This window comes from Diplotaxodon limnothrissa, linkage group LG18 (genome assembly GCF_057381915.1).
Source record: "Diplotaxodon limnothrissa isolate DT_005_m linkage group LG18, D_limnothrissa_male_GT1.1, whole genome shotgun sequence".
Taxonomy (NCBI): domain Eukaryota; kingdom Metazoa; phylum Chordata; class Actinopteri; order Cichliformes; family Cichlidae; genus Diplotaxodon; species Diplotaxodon limnothrissa.
In genome coordinates, this window is record NC_140613.1 from 16,164,624 (window position 1) to 16,185,645 (window position 21,022).

The 21,022-nt window shown below is 38.1% G+C and overlaps 1 protein-coding gene across 3 annotated transcripts in view; it reads left to right on the forward strand.

Moving 5' to 3' along the window:
• Positions 1–6,390: 6,390 nt before the first annotated feature.
• st18 (ST18 C2H2C-type zinc finger transcription factor) overlaps positions 6,391–21,022 on the forward strand; it is a 39,033-nt gene continuing 24,401 nt past the window's right edge. For 2 of the 3 annotated variants that reach the window (XM_085377293.1, XM_085377292.1), the window contains exons 1-2: positions 6,391–6,444; positions 7,463–7,637. In XM_085377293.1, the coding sequence (XP_085233419.1) occupies positions 6,391–6,444; positions 7,463–7,637 (229 nt within the window). Of the gene's footprint in view, positions 6,477–7,458; positions 7,638–21,022 lie in introns of all 3 variants that reach the window. The other variant, XM_085377291.1, reaches the window with a different exon arrangement.

A 21,022-nucleotide genomic window follows, 5' to 3' on the forward strand; every position in this document is an offset into this window, starting at 1 on the left:
TTTAATGAAATGACAATTAGCAAAAATTATGTAGACTACATCTGATATATATATATATATATATATATATATATATATATATATATATATATATATACGTATGTGTGTATATATGATCAACCAGGTCATTTAAATTTAATTTGATTGAATATGAAAATCTGATTTCATAATGAAAGGATTTAAATAGAAATTACTGTAGTCTGAGTTAATCAGGTAGTTCCTTCTGCAGTTTGGACAGTTACACTTTAAAAACCAATTTTAATCGAGAGGTATAACAATGAGAAAAAAATTTCTTCCAACTTGCACTTGGTTATTTAAGAAAAATAAAATTGCAAGACTTGATATTTCTTTCACATCTTTGTTAGTAAACACTGAAACTAGGTTACTGTATACGGAACATTGTAAAGAACACTAGGAAAACAGTCCCCTTGCAAAACATTAGGAACAGACTATAGCTTTTCATGCACAGGCTGAAATTGTATTTCATTTATAACTAGCATGAAAAAGTAAAAAACTTGTTAATATTCTGAAGCACTCGGAAGATTCATTACAAATATACTCAGGTAATTGTGTAAGGACAGGTATATTAATGCAGCGCTCTAATGCCATCAGCTAAAAGTCAAAGACACATTATAAATGCCTTTGTTTGCATGTCAACATATGCCAGAGGCACTAAATGAAGGTTTAGATGAGTAAATGTGAAATATCAAAATGATGTCAAAGACGACTCACAAATAATGTCTTACAGTCTGAGATCTTGCGCTTTGTTGCTGATATATTCTGTATTTGAAGATAATACACAAGTTGTATTTGATTTTCCAATATCTCTGACACTATACTAGATAGATGGTGCTGCAAATAAACAAGCATTATTTGTAGAGTAAATATATGCATGAACTTCAAATGATGGATAAATGAAAATAAATAGGAAAGCCTTAACGTAACATTTATATTTTAGAAATCTAAATGGAGCGAGTGTGTTGAAGAAGAGCCAAGAGGCATTAAGGCTGAAACTGCAAACCAAGGAGTAAATCGACTTAATGCCATCACATTTCCACCCTATTCATGCCTAAGAAAAGGGTTAGGGAAAGAGATTAGGTTATATATCTGCTGTCAGGGACTGAAGAGACCAAGTAGAGAACTTCACCTAAACAGAATGATGATCAAACAGACATGCTTTAACAGACATGCTTCATAATCTCATCCGTTATTGTCCTCTCTCTGCCTTGACTACAGGTTCAGTAGAAAATCTTAGACAGGGGCAGATTAAATGTGTGATGAAATGTCTGAGAAATATGTGAGTATGTGAGAATATAAGGATGGTTGATTTTCTACCCACATGACGAACATAATCACTATTAGTAACACATATCTACATAAATATGATAATTCAAAATTTAAACACATTTATTGGGTTCATATTGGAAATCATAACCATCTGATGGCATAGTTTTATGGATAATTACCGTTATAGAGATAATGCAGCATGTGAAAGAAAAGCTTTGAGGCTTCTCCACTCACTGGGAGGAGAGTGCGTAGGTTTAGTTGTGCATCGGAGCTGTACCCAAAAGGCAAATATGTGGAAAGTTTGGTGACAAGCATCCAGGCGTGTGGTTAACAAGATTGCATCTGGTGAGCAGAAAGTGTAGGATATAGCTTAACTATGTATTTAAAAGGCAAATTATTTTCACATTAAGTTCAATGCCATCAGTAATCCTTCCAAATATAGATAGAACTATTTCATTTTCAGTAGAAAATAATTATTCAAATACCCTATAGTGCAAATCCCTTTAATTTAGTGCATGACACAGTTTTTGATTTCCTACCACAGAACAAAAACGGAGAAGAATCCAGTAAACATTAAAATCTGTTGTCTTATTTTGGTAATCTGGCTGCTTACTGACAAGTAAATAATCAATACAAATAGTTCCGAAGTGTCTGAAAATAGACAGGCGATTTAAACTGTAACTAACAGCCATGCATTTTCCAGCTGCAGTGCAGTGTTGAGGAAATGACACCAGCTTTGATGGGCTGTATAGCTTTTGAGATGAGCCTCTTTATGCCGCTTGCAGTTCCATTATGGCTTTGTTCGAAAGCTTGTTTACCTGCTGATAACATACACTGGTGGATTCAGGAGCACCGATCCAAAATCTGCTGCCAAAGTCACTCAAGTCTCATTGTACTGCAGGAGGGGAAGAATGAAATGTTTATGTGGAGGGGAATGCAAATGCTAAATGTGAAATCAAACTATGGGACCAATAAGGGATCAGAATAACTTTGCCAGGTTTTATTTTTAGCCCAGTTGCAATGCTAGCTTTGTGGAACACTCTTCACTTTAGCCTCTGTGCATCTGTGTGCTTAGGTCTTGCTCAGTGCAAAACTGCTGCTCTAATTTTACAAATAAATTAACTGTAAGTTGTTGTTGTTGTTTTTTTTTTAAAAAGGGGAGGTTAATCTGCTTCCATCACACGACACATGACTCTGATTTAACTGAAATATCCTACCTGACTAAAGACAGCCTGAATATGTTGTTGTTTGTCTGTGATAAGGCTTAATATCAAACAGCCAGCAGATCAAAAACGGTTCATCGAATCTCATCGTTGTACATCACTTGAATATTTTTGGATTTCACTGTTAGAAAAGCTACGGTCTTGGGTCAAAGGAATAGCCCCTTGGTTTGCATATTAAAGAGGATTTACTAGACCTCTGTTAGCCATGCATCCCCATGCAGGCCAGTCTCCAGGGGGCCAGCAGGGCCCCACAGACGGGCAACTAGGGGGCCAGGTGACCCTGTCTCTGAGGTTAGCAGGAAACACTAAAGAGGGATGGGCAGGGAGCTGAGGAGCCACTGAGTGCGAGTGTGCAAGGCTGGTGATGGCAGCTGTCAATGGTTTGGAAGGAGAAGCAGACAGATTGTGCGTTCTGTTGGTGCAGCCAGTTCGCCACCTGGCAGGCTTTTCCTTGTTAGAACTTCTTGCTGTTTCTGTTCTCATCAGAGAAATGTTTTTCCTCTTATCCTCTGTGTTCATGGGAAGTTAAATTTGTCAGAATGTTTAAAGATGTTTAATGAAAAGCAATTGTTTAAAGTATGCTCTGTGCATTGTACAGAATGGCTGCCGCTCATGTTTGCGATGAAATGCAGTCAGGAAGCCCGATTTATTAATGTAAACCTTCCATTTTTGTGATAAACTGTATTTTTTTAAAGAAATTAAATTACGGATGAAGAGAATGTATGTATGAACGCAGTATGCCTTCTCGGGGTTGACCTTAGCTGTATTATTTGAGTGTTCTTTAAGAAAAGAAGGTGTAGGATTTGCTTAGAAAAAAATAATCTGTAACTTTCAAATCCCATCATAGCCATAAATACTGCACCATGATGCTCAGTTGTTATGAAAAAATGCAAGCAGAAACCATGAAAAGCTTAAAAGTACATTTAAAAATCAAATTTGGCAGTGAGTCCTTGTTCCAACAGGATTAAAAAAAAAGTCTTTCATTTGATATAAATATATGCAAAGAGAGTGGTGTGGTGATCTGGGTGCCAGAGGTGGCGCTTTACTCTGGATATTCTGGCTTGGGCCGGTAAGGGACATAAATTAACATGAATTAACACATGCATGCAATAAGAAAATAATTAATTCAAGTTATCAGTCACCTCTTCCATTCCAGGAATCTGATTGACAAGATAAAGTAATGTGCAAACTGCTTTTCAAAGCTAACAGCCTGGAGCACCCCTCCTATTAGTTAGTCATTCCCTCAGTATCACACCCGGAATCTGTCATTTCACAATTTTCTCCTATAATGCATATGTGCCGCTCTCACCACTCCACTACAGCAACTGCCATCTAACAAGTTGACACAGAGAATGATACAATTCACGTCCAGTATTCAGTTCCATATACAGCAAGCATCTGAGGCAGACGGGTCAAGAATATGGTACATTCTGTTCTCTCTCAAAATTGCTTTTCCAGGACTCTAGAGAAGGTAGATAAAGCTCCCGTGATATCCTCCAGACACCTAAGGGAAGTTTTTAGGGTTAAAAAGTCTCGTCAGGTGTAAAAATAGGTTGTAGCGATGAAATTATGGGATATTTCGTCTTAAAAGACTCGTGCCTGCATAATTTTCATAGAACGTGATTCTTGGTAGGCATTTAAGTGTCTATATACACTCTATAAAAACAGCAATCCTCCTAAGAATTGTTAACTCAAACTCACAAAGCACATAAAACAATCACACAACAAATCTAAAATGCATACATCCTTTATATATAATTCACAGTAATAGCTTTATTTTTAAAATTATTCAAGAAACATGTTTAAAATGTGGCATTTTAGTGTTTTCAAATACCAGATTATTGCAAACACATTTTGCACAGCAAAAAAAAATAGTTTTGTACCAGGGGTCCCGGTGCTACAGCAAGTATAATACCATTTCCAAGAAGTTGAAATTCTGTTTAAAATGTGGATAAAAATACCAAGTCCGATGTTTATCAAATCATTTAAACCTTTTATTTTATTAATAATTGTACAAAGACAGCAGAAAGTACACCATAAGAGTACTAAGACAAACCCTTAAAAAAGAGAGCATGAACAGGGGCATGTTTACTGCTGGGTTGCATCATCTCTCCTTTTAACAACACTGTGTTTGGCAAATGAGGAGACCAACTGCTGTAGTCTTTAAAGCAAATGTTTTCCTGTACTTGCAGTATTTCAGCAGCTCAACAGTTCAGGACTTTCAGTGTTATATTTTTCATTTTATAATGTTTCTTTCAGTGAGGGACAGATCTTGAGTGCAGGTGAGCTAGCCTGAATAAATTACCACAGCGTCATGTTTTGTACAGGGTTAGATGGACATTGTTTTGCTGATATTAGCAAGGCCTTCCCTGAAAAAGACGTACGGCATTAATGGTGCCTTCACATGTGCGAGTTAACCCACGTACATGTTGTTTATATGTTTGTTTGTTTTTTTGTAGATGTTGGACTTTCTGACTAACTTGTATTTGTGGATGCGGGGACTAAGTGTGCTTTCTGTTTTCAGTGTTTTTGAGCTCTTGACTGATCTCTACTACAGAATAATGTCCATTTTTAAAGCAGCTATCTCAGGGCTCAAAGATCAGTGACCCTCAAAAATTATTTTTAAATTGAACTATCTGCTGAAATAGCTATAGCTCACCATGTGAAGTACAGAAAAACCCATGCTCTCTAGAATGTGTTTTTTAATACTCCGACATGTTTGTTAATTAACCTAATTAACCCGGGTGCTTTTTGTTTAACTTTTCCAGCGTTGTCCTTATGCCTGCCAGCTTCTAACTTCACTAAAATTGCTGTCTTTGCACTATTTCTAATATTAATAATAATAATACAGGGTGTCAGTGATATGCATACAATTATATTCTACTTTTATTTATAGTTTATACAGCATTCCACAGAACATGTAGGCTACATGTTACAGACACGTTACAGTAGGTTACATGATACAGAAAAGTCCAGGGTTGTTCATCTTTGTGTAGATATAATGCTTTTCTCAGCCCCTCGTCAGAAAAAGCGTATCAGTTTCAGCACAGGCCATTTAAAACATCCTTATCCCTTAACTTGTTGTCTGTTACCTTCCAAACATACTTTTGATAGTACATCAGTTACCCAAGCATCTCAGTCTGTGAACGTTGCCTGCTGTGCTGGCTAGTTTAACTTGGTGTTTAAGTGCCCCCTACCTAGTTGCTTTATTCATGCTACCAGCAATTAAAAATGTTTTAAGCCTTGCTTCATTTTTCTCAATTTTTATTCAACCAGTCTAGTTACCCTGGTAAGAGCGCTGCTTAAAAGAGCTCTGGTGAAATTTGTCTGCTCACAAATAGTAAGTCTGAATAAGTCGAATAGCATCAGAATTTCTGTTCACCCACAATTTGCGAGTTTTTAGCTTTGCAACATGTTTTATTTTTTAATGTCAATCATATTATATTCTTTAAAGAATATAATCTTAAAATCAAATTTTTTACCAGACAATTTTTTGCTTTTTAAATTTGTCAGCAGTCTGAGGGCAATGAGGTAGAGCAAGCTATAAACCAAAAAGCCTGGTTGTCCAATTTTGGGTGACAGAAAAAAAAAGTCTCCAAAGGACGATAGTGCGCACAAAAGTTGTTCTGTTGGCTGTGAGTGTGGTGTCAGCCGGTCCCAGTCCCTGTGGCTCTCACCGTGCACTGTGCAGGCCTGATGGGAAACTGACTGCAGCACAGGACATGGCCTCGTTTGTTCACGGTCCCCCCTCTCTGAAAAGAGTTATGCTGTCTGTTTTGAATGGACAGCGTTTTTCTTTGTGTGCTCGATCAAAACACAGGGCAAAGTTAGTCAGCAAGTTGCATAGCTTCTGCATTCTGATTCTTCAAGCCTCTTTTGTATGAAGTTTAGCACAATGTTTTACACTGTGTTTGACCTGAATGGCATGCTGAAGGTAGGAACATTTTTTAAAAACTATCAAATAGAAAGGAGTAGAAAGTCATTTTCGTATGCAGTTTATTTTCTCACTCATTTCTCTGTGATAGAACAAAGTAAGTAACACGATCATATGGGGTTAAAAAAGCTCTGCTGTAATACAGGAAATGACAGAGTGCAGTGTTGCTGAAATATTTATATGCTTTTATCTGATCTATTTCCTAACCACAAGGTATTTGCCTGTGAATCCCTGGCACTTTTGATATTACCTGAAGGCAAATGGTATATAGATTTATACAAGTTATTTACAACAACAGCCAAGCCATTCCTCTGGAAACTAGGCTGCAGATCAAAGGATTGTTTTGATCTCTACTTAGCATATTTGTTTAACCTAGCCAGTGATTCTGAAAAGTGCACAAGCTTTTCGGTGATATGCAGAGCACCCTTTATCCGTCTTTTTCTTCTGTTAGCTCTGGATTTAAGTACTTTCTGTATTTAGGAGACAACTGGATTTGCCAGCTTTTGAAATTTAGTTGCCCACTGCTAGCAGTCTTGGCACTCAGAAATAGATAACTAGGTATGTTCCACTGCTAATCCTGATCGGCCTTGTAATAGTATTTGTGGACTGTACAGCACTCAATTAGGGCATAATGTGCTATTTTTATTTCCTTTAAGTTGGATTAAATATGAAAACATGTTTGTTTGGTTTTTTTTTTCAGCTTCCATCTACTGTTTACTGTGTGGGTACTTTGCAAAGTATTGTTTTATACTGTTTCAATCAGTACGACTCTCTCCACACAGGATTGCAAAATGTCAGGAGAAAAACAATGTCCAAGCGCTCTCTCTACAAAAGATGCCAGGGCAATCAGGAAATTTTCTGGAATGCTTAAGAGAATGCATATGCACACAATGCCCTAATTCTCTCTTACTTTGGGTTTGGAAAAGATGAGCCCAGGTTTATTGAGAGCCAAAAAAGGGGGCAGATGGCTCACAAGAGGGATAAACCTGGGAAGTCATGCTGTAAATGTGTTTTACAGAAAACAATGAAAGGAGCGGACAAAGCGATTGTGGCAAAGTCCTTTGGAAAATGGAAAAGCAGCTCTCTAAGGTCCAGGACCATGGAGAAGCCGGATGAGCCGTCCGAGGAGAGTAAGGAGAAGAGCCTTTCCAACTGCACCTGTGAAGCCCCCCAACTCGGCAAGAAACCAGTTGGTAAAAGTACACTATTTTCTTATTTCTAGTCTATTCATACTAATGTGTCTATCCACTTGTTTTTCTTGTGGCAATTTTAATTATTACTGCAGTGACTTGGGTTTTTTTGTGTGTGTTTTTTTTTTTCATTTGACTCTCTGGCCTGCCATATCCGGTGAACAAACAAACCACATTGTTGGGCAAGAGAATTCCTTTTGAGGGAAAGTGTGTCTCCGATGATACAGTGTTGCCAGAAAAAGACAAAGCAAAAAATAGCAAACACAAAAACAGTCACAGGTGCATGGGAAAAAGAGAGAACCGAGTGAATGGTCACTGCGGTCCCCAGGAGGTCTTTCAGTGTTAGCCAGTGCGGTGGGTGGACTTCTGACAAGGACGCTGGTTAGCAGCCAGGTGGAGTGTGTAACTGAGAATGCTCCTGTTTATTCTTTTCACATGCTAATGCGGCTCCTGTGTGACTTTAATGCGGCAAAACTTTTTCTTGGAGTTAACATTTTTGTTGTTTCAATACCTGCTCTTGTATCACAGCAGTGGACTGATTCAAAAGCTCCACACTCTTTTATAAAGGATTGGGACTGTGCCAGGGAGAGAGATACATTAAGTATGGGCTACATGGGGGGGGGGAAAATACACTGGTTGAATATTTTCAATGCAAACAGGTACCGACATTTTACTTTAAAATAGGCAGTCATTATTTGTGTTAAAATTATAAACGTGGACAATATTTTCAAGTTAAAGTGTCTAAATGGACAGCAGAAAGTGTCCATATGGGCTCTTTTGGTTTCGCTTATCTTGATTGCAGCATATTATCTCCCATACACTGAGTGTTTACATGCAGTATTATGGAGTTTCATCTACCCAAAAAATAAAAAATAGATACCAGCTTTCCAAAACTCTGTAATGAAGGACTGCATGAGGACCCACGTTTTGAGCAAATGCACCCCTATGTGGTCAAACTAAGAATTTGAAAGAAACACACAGGCCGTGCAGGCATTACCAAGCTTTTGTAGCCATGATATCTAACGTGCTCTATCAGTATTGCTCTAAATATTCAAAATCACATCTTAAGCTTTTATTAGTGCTTTATTAGTATACAGCCAACACAATATCTAATTGAGGAGCACAAAAAAGCAATATGGCTTCACACTATGGGTCTTTCCATACCTTGTAGTGTACAATCTGTAAATAGCTTCAAAGGCACTGCATCTGCCATCTGCACTTCTAGGAACTCTTCTGCATAACCATTAAAACAAGCTGTCTCAGAGGACATCATTCGTATTTCAGCCTCAACCCTGAATTACAGTGTGTTCATTATAATTATAAGGGAGGAGTGTTGCCAGGCTAGCCTGCAGAATGCCAGGTGCACACTTCCATAATCTACCATTTTAAACAACTCGGAGCATTAACAACAGTATCTACATGCTATTCAGCCATTAGTTCTCTTTGGCTTTCATGCTCAAACTCACATCATGCATCTGAGCATTTTGTATTCTGCAACAGACATACGAGCAGAAGAAAGTGCAATACTTTGTAGTGTTCCATTTTTCCTAAGCCTGCTTAGGTTATGTGACTGAGCCATGCCGCTGTGTGAAATTTTATCCCGATACTGGCACTGTATCCTTGTGAGGGAGTCTTGTAAAATAGGTTTACTTAGCGCCTTTGCTGGCATTTTCCGAAGATAGCAAATGCACACACACTGTCCGTGATCGGATTAACTCTTCAACAAAATGATGTAACTCTTTGTCTTTCTTGTGTGGCATAGGTTTCTGTGCTTAAGTTTAGTGGTCATCCGGTAGAGAATAGAAACACTTGAAATCCAGTCACAGCATTATAATCCATATATTATATATATAATAGATGACAGCCTTGGTTAATCATTCTTTGTCAGCCAAATGTGATATGTCACTGCCCAGAGTGAGTCATTCACCAAAAAAAGAAGAAGAAAAAAATATCCCTAGATTTTTTTCAGATACTGCCTCAAACCGCACAGCCACAATCCTTAATTAAAAGCAAATTCTAATTTGTAAAGCATTTATATTTGAACTTTGCCTGGTGTTCCTCTGTCATGTTGAGGCACAGGATTTAAATTTCATGTGATAAGTGTGAACGATTTTTTAAGCATCCAATACAGTAAAAAGTATGCGATGCCAAGTACACGGAGAACATGAATTTGCACCTGAGGACATATAGCTTTACATCCGGAGTCGCAAGGTGTGTCAAGACAAAATGTTAATTGCACAATTTATGAGAGAAATCAGTTGAAATATCTCCACGGATCCCATTTATTTACATTTTAATTACTACTATTACTTATTCTTATTTTTTGGATGTGACCATAGCAAGCCCAATTCCTCCCCTACACTAGAAAGAAGCAGAATGACTGTTTTCCACTGGAGGTTTAGATGCTTGTTTATCACTTTTAAATACCATCATCTTTGCTGAAATCCCCTCTCAAAAGAACCTTTCACTTGCTGGAATAAATTCAAATTAAAATTTAAATCCCTCTTTGCATTTCTTCAGCCTTTTTTAAAATAGCTGCCTCCTTTTAGAAAGCTGTTTATGTAGTGATCTGTTCATAATCCAGTTTGTTTCTCAACAGCGAAAAACACAGAAATCGTATTATCACTATCTTGGAGAGATGATGCGAGAAATCAGGAAGTATAAATGTCTGGATCTGTGGAAGTTTTCAAAGTTGTAAAGCTGAAGAATATGGCAAAAGCCTTTAAATAAAGTAGTCAGTAACACTCCAATTTGACTTGTAAATATGCTGCAAGTAAATTGTGCCGCAATATCTCAAACATCCCCAACCTTTAGCAAAGCTAATATAAGTGTGCTCATTCAGTGAATACAAAACGTTTTAGCATGTTTCAGACAACAGATGAACAACATTTCTCTTACAACTTAGATAGATTTGATATCAGAAATCTTGATATGTGTTACAAACAGCTACTGAAGAGAGAACTGGGGGATTAACCCCTGGCACTGTAGCTGACAAGTCATGCAGATCTCTGTAAACAGCTCTTTCTAATCTTAGGAAGTGCTCACCTTCCAGTATACCGAGAAAAACAATATCTAATCAAAAATGTAACAAATATAAACAGAAACAGCAGACATTTACATGCAATGCCTTTTGATAACAATCCATTTCAGATGTAAAATGACGCAGAAGAGGCCATAGGGAAATTTAATTTGCTCAAGCTAGATTGGATTTATTGTTTGGAAACAAATTATAATTGTGTCTCCAGAAAGTTAACCAAGATCTAAACAAAAGGAAATCAATGACCCACCCCCATTAATCACTCAAAGCCAGCTACTTGTGCTGTAGAAACTTACTTCATAATCAATTTCTTTGTTTTGCTCAAAGGGCATTTGCATTTTCGTTCATGTCAGCAAGCTTCCTGTATCTGGCGCAATCAAAAATTGCAAGCCATCCACATTAATGGAGTTTTTTTTTCTATTTATTCAAGTGCATATCTCTGAATACTCAAGATGATTTTAGCTTATTATGCAAACAGCCCTGCAAATATTTTGTTGAGTGATAAAGTAAACTTTTCTGATACCTAATTTTTCCAGTGTCATGGAAAAAAATCTTTTATTTTAGTAGCCTACATACATCTGACACATTTTTCCTTTAGTTTTAATGACCAACAATCTCTAATGAATATCTTATCCTTAGGATCTTGCTACGGAGCACCTCTAGGACTTCTGAGACCAGACACAAATGCCTCTTGTTAGTTGTGTCTAGACATACTATTACAGCCACCAAGGTCATTATCAAAGCATGCATTATACACACCTGTTACCATTGTGTAGATGCTCGTTTTTGGCTGAACATCCAAGCTCCTATCTCGCCATTTATAGGCGTGTCTGCTTCATTGTCTGCCTGCCTGAGTGAAAAAGATGGGCACTCATATCTGGACCTAACCTCTCAATGACACAACAAAGTGAGTCTACAGGCCTTTGAAAAAGAAGACATCGACTGACCAATCAAGTGCTGATTTATTAAATGTAACCAATCAGACACTCTCAGTTTAGGCTGGTAAATGTAAGAACCAGTTGTGATTGTTGCCACTGATACTTATAGATGTAAATATATTTAAACCAAACTCTTATTTTGTTATTATTTTGTTTCTATGACTGCACTTTATAGATGTGAAAATAATGTTTGCTTGATTACCTGCCCCGTTTTGTAAAATCTGATCAACATGGGAAAAAGAGAAAGAGGACAAACAATCGCTGACTAATGAGGCTTTTCACTGAAATTGCTAAATACATTATATAGATAATTGTGGACTCTTTGTGTTCTCACTTTTACATTGTTTGGGCTTAAGCTTACAATGGTAAAACGTCTTGGTAAATAGCAAATTGTGAGCTATGCCATATAAAACATAAAATAAAATGGAATCAATTAGAATTGTGATGCAGTCTTAATAATCACCGTGGTTTCTGGATTTTATGATCCCGTGTGCAGCTTTTCTGCCATACAAACCTTAAAGTTTGGCTCTTTGGTTAATTCATCAGTCAGATAAATGCAAAGCTAATAATAAAAGCTCCTTTTCATTTTGAATGTACTGGATGTATGGATGCTAATGCCACTGTAATTATGTTAAACAACATTTCTTCCTATGTAGTTTCAGTAAACATTTGCAAGTGACATACAAGCTCACCTATAACCCTTTTCACCTCAAAAGTTTGGTCACCTGTTTCTTTTTTAAAAAACAGAAATTTGGCTACAGAGTAATTTGTATTAGTTCATTAAAAAGAGTATTTCACACCCTACTAGAGGAGGATTTATCAAGTTTGGAGAAACTTTTTCAAACTCAAATATAACCGTGGCCCTACAGTAGCTCCAAAGGCATTGGTTCAATGAAGAGATAAATAAAACCAACCTACATTTGTTCACAAAACATTCCAAATGTTATTGAAGTCTCTTCAAAGGACACTGAATAAACATATTGTAAGGTTGCCCACGGTCACACATAAATCGCCCAAAAGGGGATTGCTGGGAAGTAATCTAATCATTTCCTTTAACTGAGACACACTGACATGCAGTGTAGATAATGATCCCCATGAAAAATGCACTGTATTTTCAAAAGAATATTCCCTGTCTGTTGACATTAACATAAAGATAGTTCTACATCCTGGAGCCATATCAACAACATGTACTTATGTTTGGTTACCCATATTTGCATATGCAAATAATTTATTTAAAATTTAATTCAGTCCTTTTATGTGACTTTGTGGCGATGAACAAGCGGCATCAAGTGGTTGCACAATGAGGGTTCAGTACCACCAAGAAATACCATTTGTGTCATTTTAGACCGAGCTTGAAGCATTACAGCCGAAATTAACCACAGTTCAATATAGATTTCTACGTGTCTATCACATTCAATGGGACAGTGAGTATGCATTGTTGTTTGGCTGTACGGGCTGCCACGCAAAATTAGTCGTGTTGCTTTGTTGAAATTACAGGGCGGGGTGTTGAGTGAGGGGGTTTGTTGAAGTTATACCGCTGACATTTTGATCCTGCAGTACATTAGAAGAATTCAGTTAAACATATTTGTGTAGGTTTCACAGGAAGAAGGTATAGTGCTCAAAACAACAGGGTGCTGTGACACTTCACTTTGCTTACATAATTTGCAGCAGAATGCAAAAAGCTTTTAGACACAGATGTGACCCATTGTAATACCTTTCTAAATGCAATCAAACACTTTCTACAAATATGAGCAGGACTTTTTTAAATGTGAACCCTTGTTTGACATGTAATTTTGTCCAACCCACTCCTCTTTCATTTCTCCATCAGCTCTCTCCAGTTATGCCCACATTTTCAGTTGATGAAATAGCTTGACAAAACACTAGTTTATGTTGCATGTTGCCTCTGAATGAGTTCTCTCTTTTTCGAGATCCGAACAGATGTTATGGGCAAAAGAAAATGTTACATTTTCGTAAATGGTGTTGTTGCGCGGTCTTCAATATGCTCTCACAATTTGCCGGGACTGCTTAACACGAGTTGATTGTTTTTGTGTTTTCTTCAAACAAAGCTGATGTCTGGTCGTGGACATGAAATAATCATCTCTTAGAACAAGCTTGCCATGGCCTCACAGTGAGATTGTCTACATCAGGAATGAGAGAACATGCCATGTGATGAGATGCTTACATAGATGATCCTTTACTTTCATATATTTGTACGATTATCAGGTACAAATTGTGGAAAAAAGAGGGTAAAACAGAGCATGTCTGCTCTCTTTGTATGTCTCTTTCACAGTGTACCATGAATTGGCTCTTGAAGACAGTTAGAAATTAGACTTTCAAATGAGGCATTAAACAAGGTGATGATCAACTGCCAAACCTTAAGTAATGATATTCTCCATCCTCAAGTCCCCAGCCTTGCATAACCAAATGCACAAATCACAGGAAAAAGAACTGAAAATTCATTATTATTACATATTGTGTTCACACGTCAGTCCCCGGGGACTGGGGGGACATCACCATCAGATAAGCGTGTTTGGGTGGCCCCTACCATCAGCTGGGGAAGGGCTAGGCTTGGATCTTGAGGGGGGGCCCCCTCATGGGTATCACTTATTTTAAATCCTGAGCCTCACCAACCCACCCCCCTCTTTTGCCCCCCTCGCCCCAGGCTCCACCCAGAAGTGTGGTTGCCTTTGTCATTGTAATCTGGCCCTGTTTGCTAAATGCTTCCACTGTTTACTCTCTGCTATGGGGGCTTGTATGAACAGGAGTCAGCAGGATGCAGGGTGACATCACTTTGGCTGGGGGGTGGTGGTGGTGGTTTGAAAAGCTGCATTTGTGATTTCTCGGGGCCCCTTTCTTCTTTTATTCTTCCCTGTCTCTATCCAGGCCTGTCGAACGCATGAGCTAACTCAGGAGGCTAACATGGACTACAGGGAGGAATTACACCTAATTACTTGAATAACTGCTAGGCAGCAGCTTTCCGTAGTCACCAAAAATCATTTCCAGGTCTGTGCCTTTTAGTGATAGGCAGACTTCTGATGACAGAAAAACCTCAGACAAAGCTTTTACATTGAAATGGTCCAAGAGAAACGAAACAGGCTGACAGGTACAAACACTAAAAAGGAGGAGAATCAAATTAACAGACAAGGATTTCATATCATCTATTTTTGTTGTTGCCGTAGCGATAAAGTCGCAGACATTGAAACTGGTCTGTTCAGCCATTGTTATCATCCCTGGCCATCTGCTGCTGAGGAGTGACATTCCCTCTCATTTGCATGATGAGTGATGTATGAGGAGCTTGGGAGGGCATATGCCCTGGTCTTATGACAAACCAAGGGAAAGTTTTTTGTTTTTTTAAACACATAAAACGAGGATCAATATATGAATAAGTCTGGATGAAGGAGTTAAAAAAAAGAAAAAGGAATAAATCATCTGTGAGTGCACCGTGAGTGTATATGTGTCCACATGTGTGTTTGCCTGCATGTAGGCTGCATCCTCAGTAAGCGCACACAAATCTGTGGTGCCTGCGTGTGTGTCTGTGTGAGAGTACGCGCGCATGAGTAGAGCCCAGTGCGCGCATCTGCCTTCTTGTGTGCCTGTTTGTGTGTTTTGCGGATGTGGGAGTAGAGCGAGGAGGGGGGTTGGTGGCTGTTGATGTGCAAATGTGCATCATGTTGAAGGGCTGTGAATGGGGAGGTGTGACGTAAAAAGGGACCCGAACGCAGGTGCTTATCTCGAGGCTGTCAAAGGCACAGTATGTCATATTCCTGGGGACTACCTTTCAAAGCCACAGCACCAGCTAAGCTATCAAGAGACTGGGAGAAAATCAAACTTTTTGGATCACAGCACTAGGTTGGTGTCAAAGTTCTTTTTATTTAATATACTGTCAGTTTGGTCAGCATTTGTCATCAGTGATATGCTGTATCGCAAATGTGAACGACAAGGCTTTTAGCTCACGCTGTTAGATGCTGTCCTGTGCGATCCAAAGCAGCAGCTGAAACGCACAAGTGTTAGAAACTTATTTAGATTTACACTTAGATTTTTGAATTTTGATTTTTTTTACTCGGCTGCGGAACTCGCCTCGTCCAGAATTTGCATGACTATGTGAAAAAGAATTGTGCTGGCAGTTGTTTTTAACTGTGTCAGGGAGTGTTTGTTGTAGAAAATGTTGCACAGATGAACATGAACACTGCTTTCCTGATACAAATCAGTGTTCTTAAAATCTTTGCTGGAAAGCGAGCGCAGCTTCTGTCCAGGTTTCAGACAGTTTGAGAGGAGATTAAATGGCTCAAACTGCTTTTTGAGAGGCATGACCTATTTTTGATCATCCAGATAGCATGAGATACTGTCTACCTAGATTAAGTTCACAGCATTTGTGTAGAGTATAAGCTTGTCTTAGGAATAACACATGTTCGTATTGTGTGTAGAGACAAAGCATTGTCAGGTTGCCTGTGGCTTTGACAGTGACAGCTGTACATACAAGACCACTGAGCCTAATGCACTTAAACATTGACTCTGTGTTCCAATAACGTGTTTGAGCAGTCAGTCAAGTATTTTATTGCATCCTGTCCTGGCTTTCTGTAATTTGTATTACAAGTCTGAAAAAGATATGTTAATAGTGATCATAGTTTGACAAAAAAAAAAAAAAATCCACAAATCAGCTTTTGTGTTATTGTCTGAGGACAAATCTCAGATTTAGACAAATTCACAGGGCCGAAGCACTACAGTCTGTTTTGAATTTATGTTATCATTTGCATCATAACTGTGGCAAAGTTACAAAACTATATGCTAATGCCAAATGTAGTGAGACAGTAACACAGTCCACTAGCGAACTTTTGTGGTAGACGTGGGCAAGACTTAGCTTTGACCAAATTGTAAGGGGTCAAAGCACTCAACAGTCTCCAGAGCAACTATTGATTTAAGAGGATGGATGCTGGTTGGAAAAGTTCATCATTTACTAGTAAGTTGGAGCACACTAATGCCTCAGAATCTGCTTGTATGACCCATCTTCAAGCTGATCCCTGTTTTTTTATTTTTTTTTATTTTTTTTAATTTAAGGAGCATTTTCTTTTAAATGAGAGTCAAGAGTAGATTAGTGTATGAATTATTAAAACGTGAATATTATTTCTCTTTTTTTCAGCAAAAAAAAATCTAAATGATATAAGCTAAATACTTCAGTATTTCTATACAACTTATATAAATGTAAACTAAATCTCTTATATTTGCCAGTGATTTTTATTTTTGTGAGGGAAATGATTCTTTCTGTCATTGTTACATTAGAAGAATTCCCACTGATATGACTCAGTGGTAAAATATATTAAATGCCACTTGTCATTGTGCCCGTTTGTCTCCATTTGATCATAAGTTTTGTCATCATCTCATGACAGGCAGCACTCATCTCTTAATAAACATGAAAAAGACATCAGATGATACAGTATTGTGTAACACATCTGAGTAATCCTTTGAAAAGTTTGCCCCGTTATACAGAGATTAAAACATATGAGGAGAGCGAAGTTACAAAGTTGCACCTCCACACTTTGTTTTAATTATAAAAGCAGCAGAGTCTGTGGTAGGGCTGTGTGCTAAAGCAGTGATAAGTAAGAGGCATTATTCCTCTCTGCTCCACACCCTCCTCTTCAAAGCACAGGGAAGTTAGTTGCTACACAACACATTAACGTAACCTCTGTTTGCCTCCAGGAACTGTCCATGGTACCTGCTGCTCAACAAAACTGGATTCACAAACCCATTCACATAGCTGAAATACACTTTAAATGACCGTGATGGCAAATTTGGTTTGTACCTATTTTCATGTATTTAGCACACAACTAAATGAATGTTATTTAACTTCTGGCCTCCTTTAAAAAAAACACGAAGAGCTTGTCTTAATTATAAACAAATTGCCGTCGGGTCTTCACATTGTCAAGTATAAAATACATTTCAGACGAATACACAATGTGTTACCTGTTTTTCCACTGCTCAAACTTTCAGTTAGTTAATCCAGGAAAATGAATTATGTGGATTTAATTCAACAAGGTCTCAGAAATGATCCATCTGCTGTTGAGCAGCTGGTGAAAGGATAAATGTAATTAATTACTTAACTTTTGAAGAGTATTCCAGAAAAAAACAGTGATGTTTGTTTGTCCTGCTGGAGAAAAATGTAAAGCAACAGTGTTAACAGTACCTTTCAATATTATTATTTATTTCTCTGAACATTTGAATATAATTTGCCTGCAGTCTGAAAGTATTGTTTAAATATGCTCTTTTATAAATGTAAAAAGCCATAGTTTGTCACAGTGGAAATATGTCCCTTAAATTAAAAGAGGTGATATTGCATTGATTCAAATTGAGCCAGTAATAAAGTCAATATTATAATATTTAATGAGTTGTGCATAATTACTGATAAAGGCAATTTATGTTATATAAATTAAAACAGGTTTGAGCTGTATTTTTACTGATTGGTGCTTTAAAAGTGGAATGATTCTAACCAAAGCACTGTAACTGGGCATTTATTCCAAATCTTAATAAAATATTTGGAGCTGCTTATAATGTCACACATGTTTTTAAGCTTGTTGGTAGCATACAATAAAATGATCTAAAAACGTTAATGTTGAATCAGGTGGGATTTTCCTGAAAAGACAATAAAAGACAAGAGAAAAAAAGGAGGTTTAAGTGAATACATATATTTGCCTGACAGGGGCAAGACTATGAAATGTTCCCAATTATTACTACATGGGATTTTTTTTAAATGCCTTTCTTTCCTTCTTTTTTTTTCCCTTCTAAATATATTTCAGAATTTACCTTGATTGTAATGTACCTCATTGGCTGTGGTTTTGTTTGTTGGCCTAACTATAAAGGATCTGCTTATACCCTTGTGGGTTGGGAAGAATTAGGATTTATGAATTTATTTCCTCTGTTGTATTGTTTAAACAGCTTTGGTTTAGTTTTGATCCCTTCCTCTTGCCTTTGAGGCTGTTCCACGGTGTCAGCTGTTGACTGATAGTAAGAGAACTGCCTCACAGTGTGAATGAAAGAAAACTAGCGGTTGGTAAACACTGATAAGGGATAAATAGAAAGCGGTCAGGCAGAGATAGTTCTGTGGGAGCCCAGATTGTGTGCGGTCTGTTAAAATGAGATTCTGAGCCTGTCCTTTTTATTCTTCCTCCCCTCCCCTCCCCTCCCCTGTGCGGCGTTTGTCTGGAAAATCTCCAGTGACCCGGCTCGGCAGTCCCAGGCTGCAGTATTCTCTTTTTTGTATTTGTTTTGTTTTCTAACAAGGGTCAAGTTGGCCAATAGACATGTCCCTGATGCTTATAGACAGCTGTCATGACTTCAAGTACTTACAATAGTTACATTTTACATGCATTCAGGGTTCGGCAACAACACACCAGCAAGCGAAGTGTTAAATAACTAAAGCTGTACCCAGTTTTAAGACATCTATTTCTTTTTTATTCAACTATGGTCATATAATTAATCTCGACAGTCCTCTTAAGTTTTTTTCCCCCCTTTAAGTTGGAGCACAAATTCTAATGCATACTGTATGTATACCGTCAAGTATCATCATTCACTTTTGTTACAGTAAAACCACTCTAAATGACTCTTGCGTTTAATTATTTCAGTTTATTTTTATTATCCATTTTTTCCCCATTTTATTAATTATTTTATATATTTTTGTATTTATTTATTTATTTATGGGCTATCTACCTTTCTTTGGTTTAGAAAAAGACCTTCAGAGGTCTTACCTTGAAGATCACCATGTGGTGTATTTATACAGAAAATAATTCAGACCATTGTAGCCCAGCAGCTAATGAGATTGGTTGTTAAGTGAATGACACAAAGGCTACAAAAAAAGAGGGGGGAAAAAAGCTTAGCGTTTCGGGTGAATATCACAGTGTCCCTGCACACACGCACGCACACACAACACACACACATACACACACACAAACCCCAACCAAACACACTCTCCTCAGCAGCGAGACTCTGGACTACCCTGTACCCCACCTCGGTATCCTTCTGCTCCGTCTACCTCCCCGATGTCCCCGAGAGATGCAAAACAAAGGCTAAAGGGGGCATGGTAAGTCGAGCTCGCGATTCTGCCCTGTCGGACATGTTAACACGAGTGCATTTAGATGCAGAAGACAAGTGATTGTGGCTGTGTGAGGATGCGATGTGCTGTGTAAGCCTCGGGCTCAGATAAGTAGATTCATGGCCGGGTCAATAACAGTGATGCTGTTTTATGTGGCTCAGAGTAAGATCACCACATTTCACTTCACCATTCTTAACTTCTCAATTCCTGCTCAAACTTTTTTTTCGTCTCTTTCCATTCGCCACAAGGCTGCTTGAACTTTATGTTAGTTTACATCGGAGCTATGACTTGGTTGTTATTCACGAAAAAATAGAGATGTTTATATCTGTGAAGGTTCTCAGTCATCAGAGATGTTTATACATATAATGGTTCATTTATTTTTGCGATGGTCAGATATCTTAATGTTGTTGTTTTGCTCGGTTTTGCCTAAAATGCATTGAGTGTTTAACGTAAAAAAGAGGCAGGACAGCACGAGAGAGGCTCGGTTGGTATCGACTGCTTTACTGCTTAGCTCGTTCAAAGTGAACGGACGTTTCAGTGCAAACACGCACATCTGAGCGCCGTGCAGATATCGTTTACCTTTCCTCCGACTCCTTATTTTGATCTTCACAATAGTAGCAGGCAGCGTCAGTAGTGGCTGCTGTAATACGAAATTTGAAGTGCATTAGCTTATCGTGCTCTTCTGTCAGGCTGGGAAGTGGGTGAAAGTCCATCTTGTATATTAAACCCTGGACTTAAGTCAAATTTACATTTTGTTAAAGATTACTCCTTTTATTGATGCATATAATCATATTCATGGACCATCTGCTGATTTGGCAAGCGTGGATCAAACTCACAAAACAGCCCTGCTAACCTTTTAAGTACAAAATAGTCTGGCTTAACTCTGCTATCCCAGAAGTCTGTGTGTGTGTGTGAGTGCGAGAGATTGTATGGATATTGGATAATACTTAATTTAGATCCTCCAGGCTGCTCATGCCATATTTTATTTTATCATGATCGCTTTGGTAGCAGACCAGGACTTGTGTTTGAACAACTGAGCAAATAATGTTTGCCTGACAATAAGCAAAGCAAAAGCTTGGAGTGAGGAATCTGATTAAACTCTTGACCACAGAGTTTATATCTCTCACCATGGTTATGTGGATTTCACAGTGCAGCACTGCACACTTCCACCTGGATGCGAGCGGCCATACGGGTCTCACCTTTTGACCGTACTAAAGCACAGCTTCAGGCTTTTCTAGTTGTTCTGATGACTGATTTAGTCCTGAACTGTGTCCCAGTGTGTGTTTCACAGAAATAGGAATTCACCACTGGGCATCCTTACTGCATGAAATAC